General features: G+C 40.2%; 1 protein-coding gene across 2 annotated transcripts in view; it reads left to right on the forward strand.

Annotated features, from left to right (window-relative positions):
* Positions 1–12,936, forward strand: part of LOC147012513 (serum response factor-like) — a 160,974-nt gene extending 148,038 nt beyond the window's left edge. For both annotated transcript variants that reach the window (XM_085856903.1, XM_085856904.1), the window contains one exon: positions 3,035–12,936. In XM_085856903.1, coding sequence (XP_085713029.1) covers positions 3,035–3,130 — 96 coding nt within the window. In that variant the 3' untranslated portion in view covers positions 3,131–12,936. The remainder of the gene's footprint in view (positions 1–3,034) is intronic.
* Positions 12,937–20,000: the final 7,064 nt, after the last annotated feature.

Here is a 20,000-nt window from a genome sequence, read left to right on the forward strand (position 1 = left end):
TGTATATCGTACACCATACCACATAAACATAACACTCCCCCACCCTCACTCCCCCCCCACCCCACGGACCTTAAGCTCTTGAAAAGGTCTACCCAAGCCAGAACTTCGTACATAAACAATCGCACACAAATTATCTTGTAAAATAAATGAGAGGGGGCTGTGGAAGATAAGTACTTCCCGAAAATAGTATTCTTCCCTTTAAACATTTCCTAACTCCCGAAAAATTACACATTTCCAAAAGTTGCAAAAGTACAATAAAAAATACCAAACTAAAAGGGCACTCTTCGACGTCATGACATCCATCACCAGATATGCCTCCACCCACATGATTGCATAATTATACATGCTGTACATGTTTCCAAGTTTGATTTAAATCCCTGAACCCAGATTCAAAATATTAAATAATTCTGGCTGTCAGACCATGCATCTGACCAGGTTGGAATTTAAAACACATATTCCCCATGACTACTAGATCATACTTGTGACGTTTCACATTGATTGATGAAGCAGTTAAAGAAAAAATTAAAATAAGATTTTCGTTCAATCTAACATGGCTGCCAGACCATGTGACCTAATAATTATTCACTCACCTGGACTTTTGAACCCCCCAAAATAGGTAATTGCTCTTTTCTCCGAAACTACACGCACAATTTTGATGAAACTTCACTACAACCTTCATCACCCATGATGTACCAAAGTGTATTAACTGCATCAAAATTTGTACTCATCAAGGGGATCTACAAGGGGTGGGGGGGGGGGGAGTTCTAACCCCTCAAAATAGGTATTTGCTCTCTTTGCCAAACTACACACAGAATTTCAATGAAACTTGACCACAACCTTCATTACCCTTGATGTACCAAAGTTTGTTCACTGCATTAAAAAATTCAGGGTCTGATGGGGTCTGCGGGAGGTTTGAGTGACTGTTGCTCCTGATCCAGGTGAGCTTCAGGACAGGTGGTCCTATTTTTTGTGAACACCCTGGTATCCCCAAGGCTTGGGGAACATGTGGGTGAAGTTTCCCCTCGATTTGTTAAGCCGTTCTGGAGAAGAATATTTTAAAAAGTTTAGCCTTCAAAAAATCATAGCTGCCAAACCATGTGACCTATGACATCATAGGTGGAGAACTTTTTGTTCCCCATGGATAGGCGGTCATACCTGTAATATTTTGCCTCGATCTGTTCAGCCGTTTCAGAGAAGATTTTTGAAGGTTTTTATGTTTATAAAAATATGGCTGCAAAATCACGTGACCGATAACATCATCAATTTCCCCCACCCCCCCCCCACACAATTTAGCCCAAGATGACCCTCAAGCATTTTCACATTGATTGGATAAAGCGTTTGACATGTACAATTACGATGTCATCAAAAATATCACACTTGTTTCCCATGGGGAGTAAGTACTTCACATGTGCCAAGTTTCATTTTTTTCCTTGGAGCGGTTTCAGAGATACAGAGGTCAAAGTTTTTCTTTTTTTTCAACATGGCTGCCACACCACGTGACCTATGACATCATAATTATCATACAAACATTCTATGCGAGTTGTCACACCTATGGTGAAAATTTCCTGTCAATCGGAGAATCTGTTGCAGAGAAAACAGAGAAAATTAGCATGGACGAACAACCCAAAAACATAATTCCACCGGTGACTTTATCAGCAGAGGCATCGATATTAATCTCCCCAATTTGCAGAGATCCTTGAGATGACTGGCATTCGTTGACTCGTCCAGCATGGTGGGCTATCACGTGCTGGACTGTCCCGGAGCTTCATTGAGAGACTGCTGGACCACCTGTCCAGGCGGTCATTTCCTCCTTCTCTTGTGGCCCCACCAAGGAGCGGCCTAGCTACACCTCTCCCAATCTCTCTCAGGTGCTCATGAAGGACCATCTCAGACACCGGGGGACTTGTCACCCCCACCTCCCGACCAACCACCATCGGGATCTGCTGACCTGTTGCAATGGCTATTTCAGCAATAATTGAAAAGCCTCAGGTGTCGAATCATGGCTGCGGGTGATGGCCTCATTGCTCTCAGGCCCTGGTCTCCATCCTATAGTTGCTGCTGGCCTTCGAGCCTCCTGCTTTTCTTTAGCACCACCCTTTCTTTACCCACTGTCATGAATGGCCAGCTGCTCATGACTCAAAGCATCTCAACAAAATATATCTTCGTTATGAGTAGCCAACTGGGGTTACTGCTGACCCCCATTTGCCAAGTCTTTCTCCTCTATAGCTACGTTCCCCTGTTAAGGCCTGCCCAACGGGGACTGGTTCACACTCCGCAGGTGCAACTCGGCACGGCGCAGGCACACCTGCATGGCGCAGGCCACCCTCAGGTTCTCCAAGCACCCTGCAGCCACTGGACCACACATATTAGATGGTGTTGCTCATTATACAGGCCCTGCAAGGGAAGCTTGATTCCTGCAAGGTCTTTCACAGGAGCTTCTCTTGCACCACGGGGGTAAAATCCTGCTGCAGCTGGGGCCACCTGCGTCTCAACCCCTGTGGATCCCCCTAACTGCTATTCCTTCTCCTGGACGTTTCCTTCCTTCCGCCGAAGCAGGACAGCAATCACACCACTGCGATGTGGTTCCAGGTCATTGCCAATCAAACTTTTCTGTCTGTCTGCTCCAGCTCTGAATTTGCTCTATAAATCCCACCTCTAATTTCTCCTCTTTTTCCCAATTAACTTAACACCATGTTGCTTAAAACCTTAACCAAACACATGATTCCTAAGTGTGGTCAGAACAGTACCTGTGGTATGTTGTTGCAATAGTTGGGTTCTGTTTATGGAAGCGATCCACATCCCGAACACAATCGGTGTGTATGATCAAAGCCAGGAGGTCTCTCCCCTTTGACATGGGATTTAAAAAAAAACTCAAAATCTGGCTCTCTTTGGAACATTTTATTCATGAGAATCAGGGAAACAAAAGGCCAAATTTTTTATTTGAGTTGTTAATAAAAGCATTTTCATCACCAATAAGTGTAATGATTGAATTGAATACAATTTGCTTTCTGTTGACCCTCTTGCTTTACCCCAGATGGCTGTGATTGGTCAGTCTATGGCTGATCAGGCGACTGACCTTCATACCAGTCGTGCAGATTCGTCTCACAAACCCTCCACCAATGGCAACTAGGGGTGATTGGTTGCCATGACCAAGGTTAATACAATGTCACGTTCTGAGTGGCATACCTGAGCTACGACTTGTGCCAAAAGCGGACAGGCCGTGTTGTGGCGAGCCTGTATTGTGACGACCGGCACCATGATGACCTGTTTTGGGTGCTGTGATGACACGGTGCCGGAGTTCCCACATGTTCAATGTGGGTGTATATTTGTACACTTATTTTATGCACTGTGAAGTGGAAAATTAATATATAGCATGCACATTTTCACACCATATCGGAAGGCAGACTCCTGTGTGAGAGAGACACCATTTTCACGCCTGTTTGAAAGGCAGACGTTTTTATTACACTCGCCGTTTTACGGACTTTTATAAAAGAAATATTTTTTGCACCAATTTACTGTAGTTTGTTTGCCAAAAAAAAAAAACACCTCAGTATTGTTTGCACAAAGGAGGTGTCATTGGTTGCCTTGTTTGAAGGAGTTACAGCAAGCTGCCTTGTTGTTTACTATATGTGCCATTATTAAAGGACTGGAGTGTAATACTTTGTTCGCACTTAGACTTCATGACTGACTCTGACCGAGACAGAATCTCGCTGTTATGGATTATGGTCAGGAACTGTCACTTGTACATGATAACATAATTTTAGAGATAAAACATCTTCACATTTATATTCCAGTCAATAAGTCATTAAGTAATGGAGGCATTTTATTTACTTTATTACAATCAAACAGCAAAGCACACTTATTAACACTTATCATCTTTATGTACTTTTCATGAACAAGGTCTGTGTGTGTGGCATGTTTTTGTGGAGTTCTACTGGAGTGTTCTGATGTGGAATGTGATGCACCAAAATGATCATCATGATCTCCTGAGTTGACGAGGCTAATTAACTACAAATAACCCTGAATGATTCCCATGTTTGAAACGCACGCATGTTTAGGTGTATTGGGCAGCCTAATACGTACCTCAACGGCATGGCGTTCTGATTACAAAATAAATAACAAAAATGATGATAACATTGTAACAAAGCATATATTAATTAATAAAAATAGAAGTATCATTTGGCAAGAATTATAACGATCGTATAATCCCTGCCCTGGCCCAAGCACATCTGGCCTTGGTGAAAGACAAGTGAATGCTCAAGCAGTACAGCATGCAGGTATGCTACAAGGCCGTGAAGACCAACAAATATTTGGTGCAATGGACCAACAGGCCCACAAGTTACAATCAATCGTAAAGCACACTAATAGTGGTGAGAAAAACTTTTTGAACCCTTTAGATTTTTCTGCATTTCTGCATAAATTTGATCTAAAATGTGATCTGATCTTCATCTAAGGACTAATAATTAATAGATAACAAGAACCTGATTAAACAAATTGCATAACAAAAAAAAAATCTCCCTTTTCATTTATTTATTGAAAAAATTGATCCAACATTCAATTTATTTGTCAGAAAAGTATGTGAACTTTTACATTCAATAACTGGTCACACCCCCTTGAGCAGCAATAACTTCAACCAAACATTCCCTGTAAAGGCCCGGTCACACCTTGACGTTTTAGCCAACGTATGCCGATTTTTGAATTTTTTTTCTAAAACGCTGGCACACGTTGAATACGTTATGGGTAAGTTTTGATACGTTTTTTTTTTTGGTTGTCCTCAAATTTTTTCATGCTTGAAATTTCACGACGTATGCCGGCGTATGACTCACACGTTCCGCTACGCTGGCCACAAGTTGTATGCACGGTCTGCGATCGTTGACAGACGTCAACGCATGCTACTTGTAAGTTAATCATAAGTTGAGACACGCCGAGGTAATGTTTAGCGTTCCCGAAACTTATTTCTAACCTATGATTAACGTGTTGTTGGCACGTTACACGATCGTTGCCACACGTCGACAGACGTTACTTTTAAGTTACTCATAGGCTGAAAGACGTCGGTATAATGGATCATCCTTGCGTCAGCGTCCACGGCCACGGCCAGGACACTTATTTGCAGCATTCTTCAAACTTTTCTTCGGCATGACGAGGATGTTCACATTTCGATGTCTAGCTTGGCTATGATTCCAATTGTCCATCGGCAGCATGTATTTAAAATAGTCGAGTTTGAGCGTTTTAACACGTTCAGAAGAAACGCTTCAAATTTCCAAACCCCAGCGTCAAAAAACAAAGGCGAGTGACAGCAATTTAAATCGTTCATTGTAAACAATGAAAATAGCTGAGTGGTACCGTTTAAAAGTCGTTGAATGTAAAAAAAATCCAATTGTTGAGCACAAGCGTCTACTTTCAATAGTGGAGATGCAGCCATTTAAATCGTTGAGTTTATCATTTAAATCGTTAAACGCAAGGACGATCCATCATAACCCACACCCTCCCCCTCACACTCACCTACTACTGCCAACATGAACAAACTACTACTAATACTAATACTAATACTGATACTGATACTGTTACTGCTGACATGGACATTGACTCAAAAAGGACTCGAAAACACTGTTGGGTTCCCCTTTTATGAGCAGCATTTTTATATACCAATTCCCAAAACCGCTGGGAACACGTCTTTTTATGGCAGTTGTAAGCTTGAAACACATTAATTTTTTTTTTTTGTCGACCGGAAGACGTCATTGGAATACGTCTACATACATCGATGTGTGTTGGGACTACGTAAAGAATTGGTTCAAAGCACGTCAAACATAAGTAAGAAATAAGTTTCGCGTAAAAAAGACATTACCGCGACGTGTTTCGACTTATGAGTAGCTTATAAGTAGCCTTTGTGGACGTGTGTAAGCGTCCACATATTGTGTGTAAAACTTATCCCCATCACATGCGGAACGTGTGTCATACGCCGAGTACGTCGTAAAATTTTGAACATGTTTAAAATTCCTTGACGTACTCTACTTACTACGACGTATGATAGCGTACTTTAGCGTTGTACTCACGTATACCAAACTTACTCATACCGTATTTGACGTGCCCCAACGTTTTAGACACATTTTTCTTAGGTCGGCATACGTTGGCAAGATCGCCAAGGTGTGACCGCGATGTTGACACTTCCATTTCTATGGCAGTTATGATTCGAATCGTTGTGCGTCAGCCTTTTAATAGGCTACGTCACGACATCGTCGGCGATGCGTGCAACGCGCTATGCCTAAGTTAGACTATCGTTGGGCATCGGTTGTGTAGGCCGACAACAGGTTCAGCATTCGTTGGTATAAGTTATCTATAACACAACGAAACGTTCTGTGTCTGTTACCAATGCGTTATACATAAGACCAAGTCGCTATGAATACGTCCGAATCTTTAAAAAAAAACATCAAAAGTTCAACGTAAGCCAGCGTTTTAGATACATTTTAATACGTTGCCATCGCTGGCTAAAACGTCAAGGTGTGACCGGGCCTTAACTCTTCATCAGTCCTGCACAGCAGCTTGGAGGAATTTTGGCCAATTCTTCCTTACAGAATTGCTTCAATTCAGATATATTCTTGAGCTTTCTTGCATGAACTGCTCATTTCAGGTTCTACCACAACATTTCAATTGGGTTCATGTGTGGACTTTGACTTGGCCATTCCAAAATGCAAAATCTCTTCTGCTTCAGCCATTCTGTTGTGGATTTACTTGTGTATTTAGGATTGTTGTCTTGCTGCATGAGCCATTTTCTGTTGAGTTTCAGGTCACAGACTGATACCCTCACATTCTCCTGTAGAATTTGCTGGTTTAATCCAGCATTCATAGTTCTGTCAAGGATGGCAAGCAAAGCAGCCCCAAACAATGATACTCCCACCACCATGCTTCATACTTGAGATGAGGTTCTTTTGTTGGAATGCAGTAGTTGGTTTTTGCCAAACATAACGTTTCTTATTTAAGCAAAAAAGTTCCACTTTCAATTCATCTGTCCACATAACATTATTCCAATAGCCTTCTGGATCATCCAGGTGGTCTTTGGCAAACTGGAGATGAGTGGCATTGTTCTTCTTGGAGAGCAGTGGTTTTCTCTTTGCTATCCTCCCATGCGCACCATTCTTGGTGTGCATGGGTGTGTTCCTGATGGTGAACTCATGAACACTGACAGCCAATGCAAGAGAAGCCTGCGGATCCTAGGACATTATCCTGGGGTATTTTGTGACCTTCTGGATTATTGTAAGCCTTACTCTTGGAGTGATTTTCAATGGAGACTACTCCTAGAAAGAGTGACAATGGAGACTACTCCTGGAAAGAGTGACAAAGGAGTTAAATTTTCTCCATTTGTACACTATCTGCCTGACAGTGGATTGGTAGAGCCCAACATCTTTAGACATGGTTCTGTAACCCTTTCCAGACGACTCTTTTTTGAGGTCCTCAGAAATCTCTTTTGATTGGGGCATGACACGCTTCCACAAACCTGTGTGGGGAAGACCAGACCCTGGTGACGAACAAAGTTTGCTTTTCATATATGGCAGGGCTACCCAAGGTCACTCCTGATTGTCATCCCATTGATTGAAACATCAGACTGTAATTATCCCCTTAATTGAGCTGATTAACCGAGAAGTTCGCATACTTTTTCCAACAAAGAAATTGAATGTTGGATCATTTTTCTTGAAAAATAAATGAAAAGGTAGATGTGTGTGTGTGTGTGTGTGTGTGTGTGTGTGTGTGTGTGTGTGTGTGTGCTATTTGTTTATTCAGGCTCTCTTTATCTATTATTAGGACTTACATGAAGATCTGATCACATTGTAGGTCAAATTTATGTAGAAATACAGAAAATTTGAAAGGGTTCACAAACTTTTTCTCACGACTTTGTAACACTTTTCATCTTCATTACATTCAAGCATCAAAACACACTGATTAACACGTATCATCTTCATTACAATCAAACATCAAAACACACTTATTAACACTTATCATCGTTATTACATTCAAACAACAAAACACACTTATTAACACTTATCATCATTATTACATTCAAACAACAAAACACACTTATTTACATTTATCATCGTTATTACAATCAAATATCAAAACACACTAATTAACACTTATCATCTTTATTACAATCAAATATCAAAACACACTTATGAGCATGTATCATCTTTATTACAATCAAACATCAAAACACACTTATTAACATTTATCATCGTTATTACGACCAAATATCAAAACACACTTATTAACACTTATCATCTTTATTACAATCAAATATCAAAACACACTTATGAGCACGTATCATCTTTATTACAATCAAACATCAAAACACACTTATTAATACCTATCATCATTATTACATTCAAACAACAAAACACTTAATAACACTTATCATTGTTATTACAATCAAACACCAAAACACACTTAGTAACACTTATCATCGTTATTTCAATCACACAACAAAACACACTTATTAACACATATCTTCTTTATTTCAATGAAACATCAAAACACACTTATTAATACCTATCATCATTATTACATTCAAACAACAAAACACTTAATAACACTTATCATTGTTATTACAATCAAACACCAAAACACACTTATTAACACTTATTATCATTATTACAATCAAACATCAAAACACACTTATTAACACTTATCATAGTTATTACAATCAAACATCAAAACACACTTATTAACACATATCATCTTTATTACAATCAAGCAACAATGTACACTTTTTAACACTTAATTTCATCTTCATTACAATCAAACACCAAAACACACTTATTAACACTTATCATTGTTATTACAATCAAACACCAAAACACACTTATTAACACTTATTATCATTATTACAATCAAACATCAAAACACACTTATTAACACTTATCATCTTCATTACAATCAAACAACAAAACACAGTTATTAACTCTTACCATCTTCATTACAATCAAACAACAAAGTACACTTATTAACACTTTTCATCTTTGTTACATTCAAACATCAAAACACACTTATTAACACTTATCATCTTCATTACAATCAAACAACAAAACACGCTTATTAACACTTACCATCTTCATTACAATCAAACAACAAAACACACTTATTAACACTTACCATCTTCATTACAATCAAACAACAAAGTACACTTATTAACACTTTTCATCTTTGTTACATTCAAACATCAAAACACACTTTTTAACACTTATCATCTTCAATAAAATCAAACACCAAAGTACACTTGTGAACACATCATCTTTGTTACATTCAAACATCAAAACACAGTTCTTAACAATTATCGTTATTACATTCTAATATCAGAGTAAGCTAATTGACAATAATGTAATTGTGAATAAAATGTAAAACATTTCTTACCTCCTGTATTCCTGTACTTTATGCACCAGGCAGCTTCACATCAATGTAGAAACATACAATGATATTAGAGCTGAATCAAAGTGAATTGTACTCTGATGAACAGTTGGAACTGAATCACCAGTAACCGGGCAACGCCCCTGGTTTGGACTGACCAGAGTAAGTATTGCATTTCGCATTTGCACAATTTGAAAATAACCTCTTCTCAATGCACAATCAAAGTTCATTTTGACAATCATTGCAGAAGTTTTTTCTCTTCAAAGAATCAAAGCATTCCTTTCTCCCTTTTGCTTTAAGCACCTTTAATTGATTGTAGAACTTGCAATTGTTTGTGTATGTATGTGTGCATGTACACATACCTCGTACCTACATGTGCCTGTGTGCGTCTTCATTCCTCTTCTCCTCCTCCTCCTCTTCCCTTTATAAGGTTCTGCCCTGCCTTGATGACAATACTCGTACTCCTCCACCACCCTCTGTCCTCAGCCAACTCTCATTCATCATGTGGACATAATTGCCACTCATGTTGCCTCTCTGTTGCTTTTTGTCTAAATTGCTACTTTTTTATTTGCTTAATCATCAAATCGGTCATATGACTATGAGATATGCCTTTAATTTGGTAGTCTTCAATTGGACATATAACAGTCAAGGTTTCTAACAACCGAAAGTATTATATATTGGATAGCGCTAATCCTATCAAGGCAAGCAGTTGATGGCAACTACATCATCAAAGATGCTCCATGACTATTGTAATGGCGTGATCAGGCGATCTCTGAAACATGACCACGTTTACCATCTGCACAATGTGGATCATGGTTTTGCACCATGAATCGTGTCTCTGTACACCGCTATGCTTACAAGGTGCTCGCAATAAGGTCGATTTCAGCATCATGGCTTATTGCTCTCAGGTGTTGCATGCATCGTTCTTCTATATCTCGCCATACTTAATGGATAATCAGCATCATCTTTTAATGGACGTACAGTGGGATACATAAGTCTGAGTCCAGTCGCAAATTTATTGAACTTGAAATGCCCTCTCCCTCCAGGAGTGGCTTGTGGAGTTGGTGGGGTAAATATATTTTGTGGCCAGTAATCCTCACTGTCTCTAACAGGGATCAGTAAACCACCTGCACTGTGCCACATGTGCAAGCAAAGGTCGCAAGTCGTTTCCCCACCTGGGTGGTAGAGGAATTATTTTGTGTCCATTAACTGACCCAGGATACATTCAGCACATATGCAAAATTTTGTGGAGATTGGCCCAGCCATTTTCAATTCTATAATATATCACACAGCGACACACACACAGAGAATTGCCTTATTTTATATAGTAGGATTAAAAGTCAAAGAAATCATTACAATCTGAAACCAAAAGCACTTTCTAGGCATTTTCATGAATGTTTCAGGATTTCGTCATACTTATTATAAGAGGAAATATATAACCTCTCTTTCCATTTGCTGAATAATCAGTGTGACCCCCTATCGTCTTGAGAAACGTGTGAATTCTACATGGCATTGATTTACTTAGTTTATGGATTATGTTTTTCTACGTTTTTTTTTTCTCAACAGTTTTGCAATGAGCTCCAGAGCATCATCAGACTGCTGACAGAAATTTTAACTCTCTCAATCTCTCAAATGTATTGATCCTTCATTTATTCTGTTAAGATAAAGTTTCAGTCGATAATCTATATGATAAGAGAGCCGTGTATGTGTGTGCGTGTGTGTGTTTCGCGTGTGTGATGGCTGAACGGTTCTTCGTCAAATTTTCAGAGGTTCATCAGTGAGTGTCAGGGAGTGGTTTAGACCAAAATGTTTTTGAAAATTTTGAAAAAAAAAGTTTGTTTTTTGGATATATATTTTTAATCGCTCTCTTGTGCCAAAGTCTTTGTAGCTACTGTATGTGAAATGTAGTATTAAATGATCACCGACCCCATTCCTTCATAAGTGGATGGAAGTGTTTTAGGCACTCCACAAAAATAGAAAAAAAAATCAAATTGATTTTTTCAAAATGCCAACAGGGATAGAAGAACATTGGGCAATGCAGGTTACTCATCGGACAACGCCGGATACTCACCAGGTAACGCCGGGTACCCCTGCTAGTAACTATAATAAAGGGAGAGAATATGAAAAATATCTTCAATATTTTGAAAAATTGTTGTTTGAAATTATGGAATGAGAAAGCTTGGCATTGATTTAAGTCGACTCATACTTTTGTACCCGACTGTATCTACGTGCTCTTGCTAATTTGCTTTACCACCCAGACTAGAATAAACTGTCAAAGTATAAGAAGGAACCAATAGGGTAACCTTATCCTCATCCGCAGCCGAATGTCCCCAAAACACATCACGTCATCGCGTTGGCTCGGAGACCTGTCTGCACGATGCCTTTTACCACATTCTCTCTTTTCTCCATTTATTATACTTCCTTTCCTCACAAATTGCTGATAAAGTTTTACCCATGGCTTTCAATGCCACAAATTAATAATGGTTAATTAATTTTTATGGATGTAGTTATGGTCGTTTGGTATATAATATAAATATTGTCATACATTCATCGGTGTTTCCATGGATACGAAGACTAACGTGAGTTTTGCCAAATCTCTCATACAGCGCCAATTGAACATTTTCTTGACAAAAGACAAGTACAATGGGAGAAGGTAATTGGGTTGACATGTCACCCGTGTTCACATGCCGCCCGTGTTTAACAGGTTCCCTTCAAAAACGTAAAGATTATACGTGTTTGTTTTTACCTTAGATCAACTGTCCATCCTGAATACCCAGTTTTAACATACCACGCCTTGTTAAAATGCCACCCTTTGATCTACCACTCTGTGTTAACATGCTATCCCATGTTAACATACAATGTACCAACATGCCGTTCTGTGTCAATGTGTCACCCATTGTTGACATGCCATCCCGTGTTAACAGGCCACATCAAGTTTTTTAAGTTATTAATCAATAAATGCATATAAAAGGTGTGGAAGAGATTCGGAGAGAGGAGTTTTTGCGAGTCTGGAATGACATTTACACATTTGCATTTGTCCACTATGTAAACTTATTTATTCACCAAACAAGGTGCTGATTTGTGATTGAAATTGTATTTACAATAAATTTTAAATTTTGTCATTCAGACTTTGACCCTGGACTTTGAGACTCATAAGGACTCTTGCTTGCTGGGTGTCCTGTCTATTTTAGGGTTGCAGATAGGTCATTGAGGAACAGAATTGTGTTTTTTGCAGCATCCTTAGGAATTTTCACCGAACTTTATTTGTTTCCTATTTAAGTTATATTATTTTTTTAAATGTACTTTTGATGCCTCATGGTATTGTGTTGAGCTGTGTTAAGTGGTGTGTAACTTCAGTTACATTGTATTTACATCATTACAAGAGTGCACTCACTGTAGATATTTGCCGTATATCCCCTGTAGGCCCTGCATACGCCCTGTAGCTCACATCATTGTTTTTTTTTTTTTTACCACATTGTTGTGCATTTTTCTATCTTGAAACATGCCTGTTGTGTGCCTTCAATAAACCAGTCACTCAGTGTCCTTTTGTCTTGATTGGTGGTTGGGTTTGGAGGGGGGGGTGTGATTATAGACTTTTGTCCCAAAACGAAAATCTATTCTTGATTGCACTGCATATGGAAACCTTCCACATCGTGATGGAGAGTTATGTATTTAGCTAAATGCCAGGTGCTAGAAAGTATGTGTATGTATTCAATTTTGGTGTGTTTAGCAGGCTTCTGGCTTGGCTTTGTAAAGGATTATTCATCATGCTAAAGGGAATTGGGTGCGTCCAGGATGAGTCATACTTGATGCAGGTATAACGAGTTTGCAAGATGGGTTCCTCGAATAAAACAAGAAAAAGAGCAATCAGAGATTGCAGACACTCACCAGGACTTATGTTTGTGTGGTGTTTGTGTAATGGTGTGTTACATAATAAGAGGCATAATTAGAACTGCCACTTTATACCTAATGCCAGTGATGACCGGGTACCAAGACGTCCCACTTTGATACAATCCTGCTTTGATCAGACACTAGACCCTGAACCATGACGTTTATTATTCAATTGAATTCAGAATGGGATTAAAATAAATTCGATTCAAGTCAAATGGAAGACCAAATTGGGACAGTCCTGCATTGGAGTCATCAGAAGGAACCCAAAGAAGCAAAAAGCAAAGATGAATTAATCGGGAGGAACCTGGATAGGATTAATGTTTCAGCTGCTACTCCTCCACCCTCAAACTCATCCAGGCACAGCCAAGTGACCCTTATTCAAAAAAAAAATATATATATATATATATATATATATGTATATATCAAAAACAACGTGTCGGGATGGGAGTTTGTCTCTGGACGTGTCCGGATGGGAGTTTGTCTCCGGACGTGTCTGGGCGGTGTTTAGGTCTGGACGAGTGTTTGTCTCCAGACGTGTCCGAGCAGTGTTTGTCTTCAGACAGCTTGGCTCCGGACTAGTCCAGGTGGTGTTTGTCTCTGAGTGGTATTTCTAGTCTGACCGGTAGAAAATGGACTTCAGACATTATGTTTATTACATCTTCACTATTATTCTATGCAGGATCATTTTGATGAGACGGTATGAATCACAATTGACACTCCACCACACGTCTGCCTTCCCTTCCTCTCACCTCTTATTGCCTTACCCCCCCACCCCTTTTCCTCACTCTCCCTCCACCCTCTCTATCACCCCCTCTTTCTCTCCCCCCCCCCCCGGTGTCAGTGTTCCCGTCAGCGAAGCAACGGGTATTTCCATGTAAAATAATGAATTGTGAATTGCGAAAATACAAAATTCATATTGTTGGTGCAGTTTTGTTGGTGTCTGATGTGGTCTTGGTGTTTTAAAGACTCAAAATGGTTTAGGGTCTTTCGACTTTTCGGGTCATGGGTCTTCGTGGTCCTTAATGGGTTTCAGAGTTGTAAAAGTTCTCGACTCTAGAGCAGTGATTCTCAACCAGGGGTAAATTTAACCCCTGGGGGTAAAAATTTATATGGCAGGAGGTAAATGTATCATACCTGAAAATTAAGTATTAATTCTGTAATACACTATATCTGGTGAGCCTGTTTTTTTATAAAAAATAGGGCTGGCATGGGCGTAGATCCTGGGGGGGGGGAGTGGGTAGGGGGGATGCATCCCCCCCCTTCATGTAGGATGGTGCAAAACCTTAATAATAAAGTTGTTCCATCTTCTTTTTTCTGTGCCTCTCTGCTGGCTATACATTTTTTGCATGGGAGTTAGGGGGTAAATGGCGAAATACATCAAGCCGAGGGGGTAAATGACAGAGGAAGGGTTGAGGATCACTGCTCTAGAGGATCTTCGGGGTCTTTAAGTGTCCTATGTTTCTAAAGGGTCTAATATAATTAATACACATACTCATGTTCTGTGTGGACCAACAAACAGACAGACAGACAGACAAAATGAAAAATCACTCATAGAGCGACACTTGGCAAAACGGAACGGCACTCGGTAGAGCGCATACCTCTGCCAGGCTGAACAGTTTAAATTTTGGATGCCACTGATAGGTCGGATCTGAATCCGGACCTTAACCAAAATCGAATCTGCTTGTTATTGTCACCTAAGCAACTCATCCACCAAGTTTTGTCATAACTCGTCCGCAACTTTTTGAGATAACATGCTATATGTCGTTTTTGGCCCCATCTCTTAATGGTGAAGAATGACTTGAAAAATTCTCGAATCCGGATCGGGATTCGGATCTTCACCAAAATTGAATCAGTCCTTTTCACACACCCAACCTGTCCATAAAATTTCATCCGAATCCGTCCACAACCTTTTGAGATATCCTGCAATATCCTTTTTAGCCCCATCTCTCTGGTGACGAATCAGTTAAAAATTAAATAATTCTCGTATTAAGGTGAAAACATTACTTTTCTTCAATTCAATGTGGCTTCCAAACCATGTGACCCATCAATTATTCCAGAACAAACTTGTAAACATCTAAGACTTGGAGAACATCTGTGTGATGTTTCCCCTCAATCTGTCCTGTCATTCCGGAGAAGAAGTTTTTTTTATAGGTTTTAGGGTAAATCCAATGTGGCTGCCAAGTTATGTGACCTATGACGTCATATGTGTGAAGCTTTTGTTCCTCATGGATAGGCGGTCAAACGTGTAAAGTTTCGCTTCGATCTGTTCAGCCACTTCACAGAAGATTTTTGAAGGTTTAAAAAACAAAGGCTGCCAAATCACGTGACCGATGACGTCATAAAAAACGTTTTGTGGACCATTTTATCCCGAGATGACCCTCAAAATTTTTCATACTGATCGGATGCAGCATTCTACATATGCAAATATGACGTCATATCGAAGGCACCTATGACGTCATGCAAAAATCACACTTCTTCACCATGAGGAATACTTGCCATGTGCTAAGTTTCAAGTTTTTTCCTTGGTGCGGTTTCAGAGATACAGAGGTCCAAAGTTTTTCCAATATCGTTGCCACACCACGTGACCTATGACGTCATAATTATCATTATAACATTCTACATAAGTAGTCGCGTCAATGATGAAAATTTCTTCTCAATCTGACAAGCAGTTGCAGAGAAAAACACGAAAGTTCATTGTGTGGACAAACAAACAAACAGACAGACAGACACAGACAAATGGACCCAAACGCAATTCCCTCTCCTTCGGCGAGGGTAATAAGTGCTGAAAATAATATACATCATCATTTACAAAGTTGCTCTTGCAGGTTAACATGACTTGGACACAGCAATTATGGAATCTCGAACTTGCTTTGTTGGACACTTCAAATTAATTTTGCAAATAGAAGGTTCAGAAATCAAAGATGAAACTGGAGTAAAGATAATGAAATACCATAGTAAAGGACATGACCCTCTCTCCTAACCCCGCCCCCCTCCCCCCACCTCTCCCACCTTTCACAGTGTAAATTGTGAGTGGTTTCTTCCAATCAAAGTTTTTTTCTTACACTACATCACATCCTGTCCCCATATCCGTTAACACAGCACATGACTAGCCTGAGCATAAAACTGTATTTTAAAGCCTCCTTGAATGGTAACCCCTCTTAGGTGATTGACAATTTATCTCAAACCACACAGATGTTCAATTATTCAAACTAGCGGGCACTCTCACCCTCTGGGCGAAAGTACCCTTCTCAGCTTCTCAGACCCACTTCCCGACATTTGACCCTGAAGTCGACGAGCCGCAGTAACTCCACAGCACGACGGGTTGTTAAGCAACCATTGATGCCACATGAGACTATTAACTTAGGTAGGGTTTTCGCATCCAATCCTCGTGTTCCCTCCCCGGAAAATTAATTCTCCCAGATAGGGAACCATGCTCTCGATGCCCATCTCCGAGAAATCAAGAACGGCCGAACTGAATCATAAGTGTGACGTCTGTTAGCCTGACCATAGCGAAACTGCGGGGCAAAGCTCACATCTGCGATTTACACACTAGTGTCTAACCAATAGAGAAAGAGACAATTGGCAGGTTGGAAACAAATCGTCATGTTGACAAATATACACGTATTTACAAGCAGTGTCACAAAATATAGTCTCAACCTTACACACACAAGCCCCTTAAACAATCATGTTATCATGAAACTCTAGACACAGGCACCTCGTTCACTCTGGAAAATTAGACAAGTAGGAGTGACAGAGAGATAGAGAAGGCGGGGCTTGTTGGCAACCCGTATGCCTGTTGGCTGACGGTTTCAACTTGAAAAGAGGGAGGTGGAAAAAGAAGCGAGCGTGATGGTGTGATGCACCATGTGGGGAGAGGTACAGTGAATGTTTTGTATTGCAATAGAGGAAATCGTGAATGCGAGTCAGTAACCCAGTGCTGAACAAGTTGAGGGTGCAACAATTGATTTCTCTTGTGTGATCTAAGGGAATGATTAGAAATAGGGAAAGTAAGAGAAAGATGGTGTAAATCAGTGTGCATTCGCCGGCACATCCAGGGAAAGAGCTCTGCGGCTCACCAGCACTCGTTTTGCGGACAGCTCAATCGTTCCCAACAGAGCCCATCCATGCAGAGGTTCGCTCCGGCTCGTTCCTTCATGACTCGGTCTGGTTCTCGTTAGGATTTATTCATTTATGCATTCGCTCCCTGCAGGAACCCATGCAACCAAAGTTTGCTTGACCTCCTCTTTCATCCAGGGAAGGACAGGACTATGTTTGGATAAAAAACAAATTGAAAAAAAACAACGCAGATTGTATGATTGGCCTCCAGGTCTCAATCGGGCCTTGTGCAAATACACTGCCTCCGTTTTTTTTCCTGGGAGTGATCAAGTAATATGTTTTGTGAGGATCATATGTTGAGGTTGTAGTGAGTGATTTGTTGTCAACAACACAAATTTAATTATTACTCGACGACCTGTGAAGCCGTTGGGTTCCCTTTGTGACAGCGGTTGATGAAAAAAATCATTTCAAGAAAAAAACAAACAAAGATAGCTCCAGCGAACTATACCGCTGAGGTTGTTTGCATTGATCAAATACTCCCGAAGAGTACTTGACTGAATCGGGAATTGATTTTAATTTTTTTTTGTTGTTACCCAATTTCAACGAAATTTAATACTGCACACCACAGGAGAATGGTGAGTAAGGTGGCCCTAAAATTTTTGAGCTATCGTGTACCGTTTTGGCTGTATTTCGGGAACATACATACATATATACATACATACATACATACATACAAGATGAGAGTTTTAGTAATATATAGATAGATGGTGTTTACATGTGTGCCTGTTATTAAAAAGATTGCTGCACACAGGCTCATTAAAACCCCTCCATGTTCAGGCCTCGAATGAGTACGTTGCTTAAGGGGCTGTCACACCTTGACATTTTAGCCAGCGTAGGGCAACGTATCAAAAAAAAAAAAACGCTGGTGTACGCTGAACTATTGATGTTTTGAAAAAAAGTTTTTGGCGTATTCATAACGAGTTGGACATATGCATAACGTATTAGTGAAGTACACAGAACATTTCGATAACTTATAGATAACTTATACCAACGAATGCTTAACGTGTTGCCGGCGTTCACAACGTATACCCAACGATAGTCTAACATATGCATAGCGTGCGGCAGCGTATCGTTGACGATCACTTGGCGTAGGCTATTAATAGGCTGCCGCTCAACGATTTAAATCATAACCGCACTAGAAATCGAAGTGTCAACATCACCGTAATGCCGAAGAAGAGAAAAAAAACAACAACAAAAAAAAACCATAGAGTCTGGAACACTGACAGGTTCCTCCTGTGAATCCCATTTTTATATACCAATTCCCCAAAATGCTGCCAATACACCATTATACGGCAGCTGTAAGTTAGTAACACGTTCAGTAAGTTCTGTGGTCGTCCGTAAGACGTCATATACGTCTGCATACGTCAATATGTGTTGGAGATATGTTACACATAGGTTCAAAGCACGTTACTCATAGGTTAGAAATAAGTTTCGGGTACGCTAAACATTACCTCGACGTGTTTCGATTTATGAGTAACTTAGAAGTAACGTGTGTCGAAGTGTGTCAACGATCGCGTAACGTGCCTAGAACACGTTACTCATAGGTTAGAAATAAGTTTCGGGTACGCTAAACATTACTTCAACGTGTTTCGACTTATGAGTAACTTAAAAGTAACGTGTGTCGACGTGTGCCAACGATCGCGTCATGTGCCCACAACTTATGGCCAGCGTATGCTGAACGTGTGAGTCATACGCTGGCATACTTCGAAAGATTTTGAGCATGTTAAAATTTGTCGACGAGCTCGGCATACTATGACGTATGCCAGCGTGCTTCAGCGTGCTTCAACGTGCTTCAGCGTGTGCTCTTAACGCATACAAAACTTACCCATAACGTATTCGACGTGTGTCAGCGTTTTAGACAAATTTTTCATGCGTCGGCATACGCTGGCTAAATCGTCAAGGAGTGACAGGGCCTTTACACTGCCATGATCGAGTAATATGTACAATATTGTGAAGATCGTATGTTGCGGACATATTATGTTTGCAAGATAATAACGGAAACTGTGTATTTTCTTGGTATGTTTCTCCCCTAACTCTAATCCGACCCAACTCAGGATTTGCTGAGTAATCCTACCCAACAACTACCCAACTCTCTTGCTTTTTTAACTTTAATCTACTGCATCATGAAGATTGGCATGGTAAAATGCCCACTTCTGGAGCTCACAAGGGAACAGGTCTGTGAAGAGATATCTCAATCTCCTCTACTTGCATTACAAATACTGCCACATGCCACCAAAACAAGACCCTTGATGGGCAGAAACAAATCTGATGCAACGAGAATGGCACTCTACAAGTCACTTGAGACTCAAGAACAGACACAGGCTCAGCTTGAGGATCAACGTGCAAGATAAGGAGTCTCCAGGTCAGCTGAGAGTATAGGGCAGACACAGGCTCTGGTTTAGGATCAACATGCAAGACAAGCAGCCTTTAGATCAGCAGAGAATACAGAGTAGACACCGGATCAATGCACAAGACAAGCAGCTGTAATATAGCTGAGTTTCGTGGACCATTGACGCGTTGTCTCGGAGGAGATAACAAATACTTTAGCTTCATTACAGTTTGGAAGATTATACGTGACACATTATATTCAAGTAATAAAA

Source organism: Eptatretus burgeri, chromosome 15 (genome assembly GCF_056783735.1).
Source record: "Eptatretus burgeri isolate ZD-2024b chromosome 15, Ebu_testis_v1, whole genome shotgun sequence".
NCBI lineage: Eukaryota > Metazoa > Chordata > Myxini > Myxiniformes > Myxinidae > Eptatretus > Eptatretus burgeri.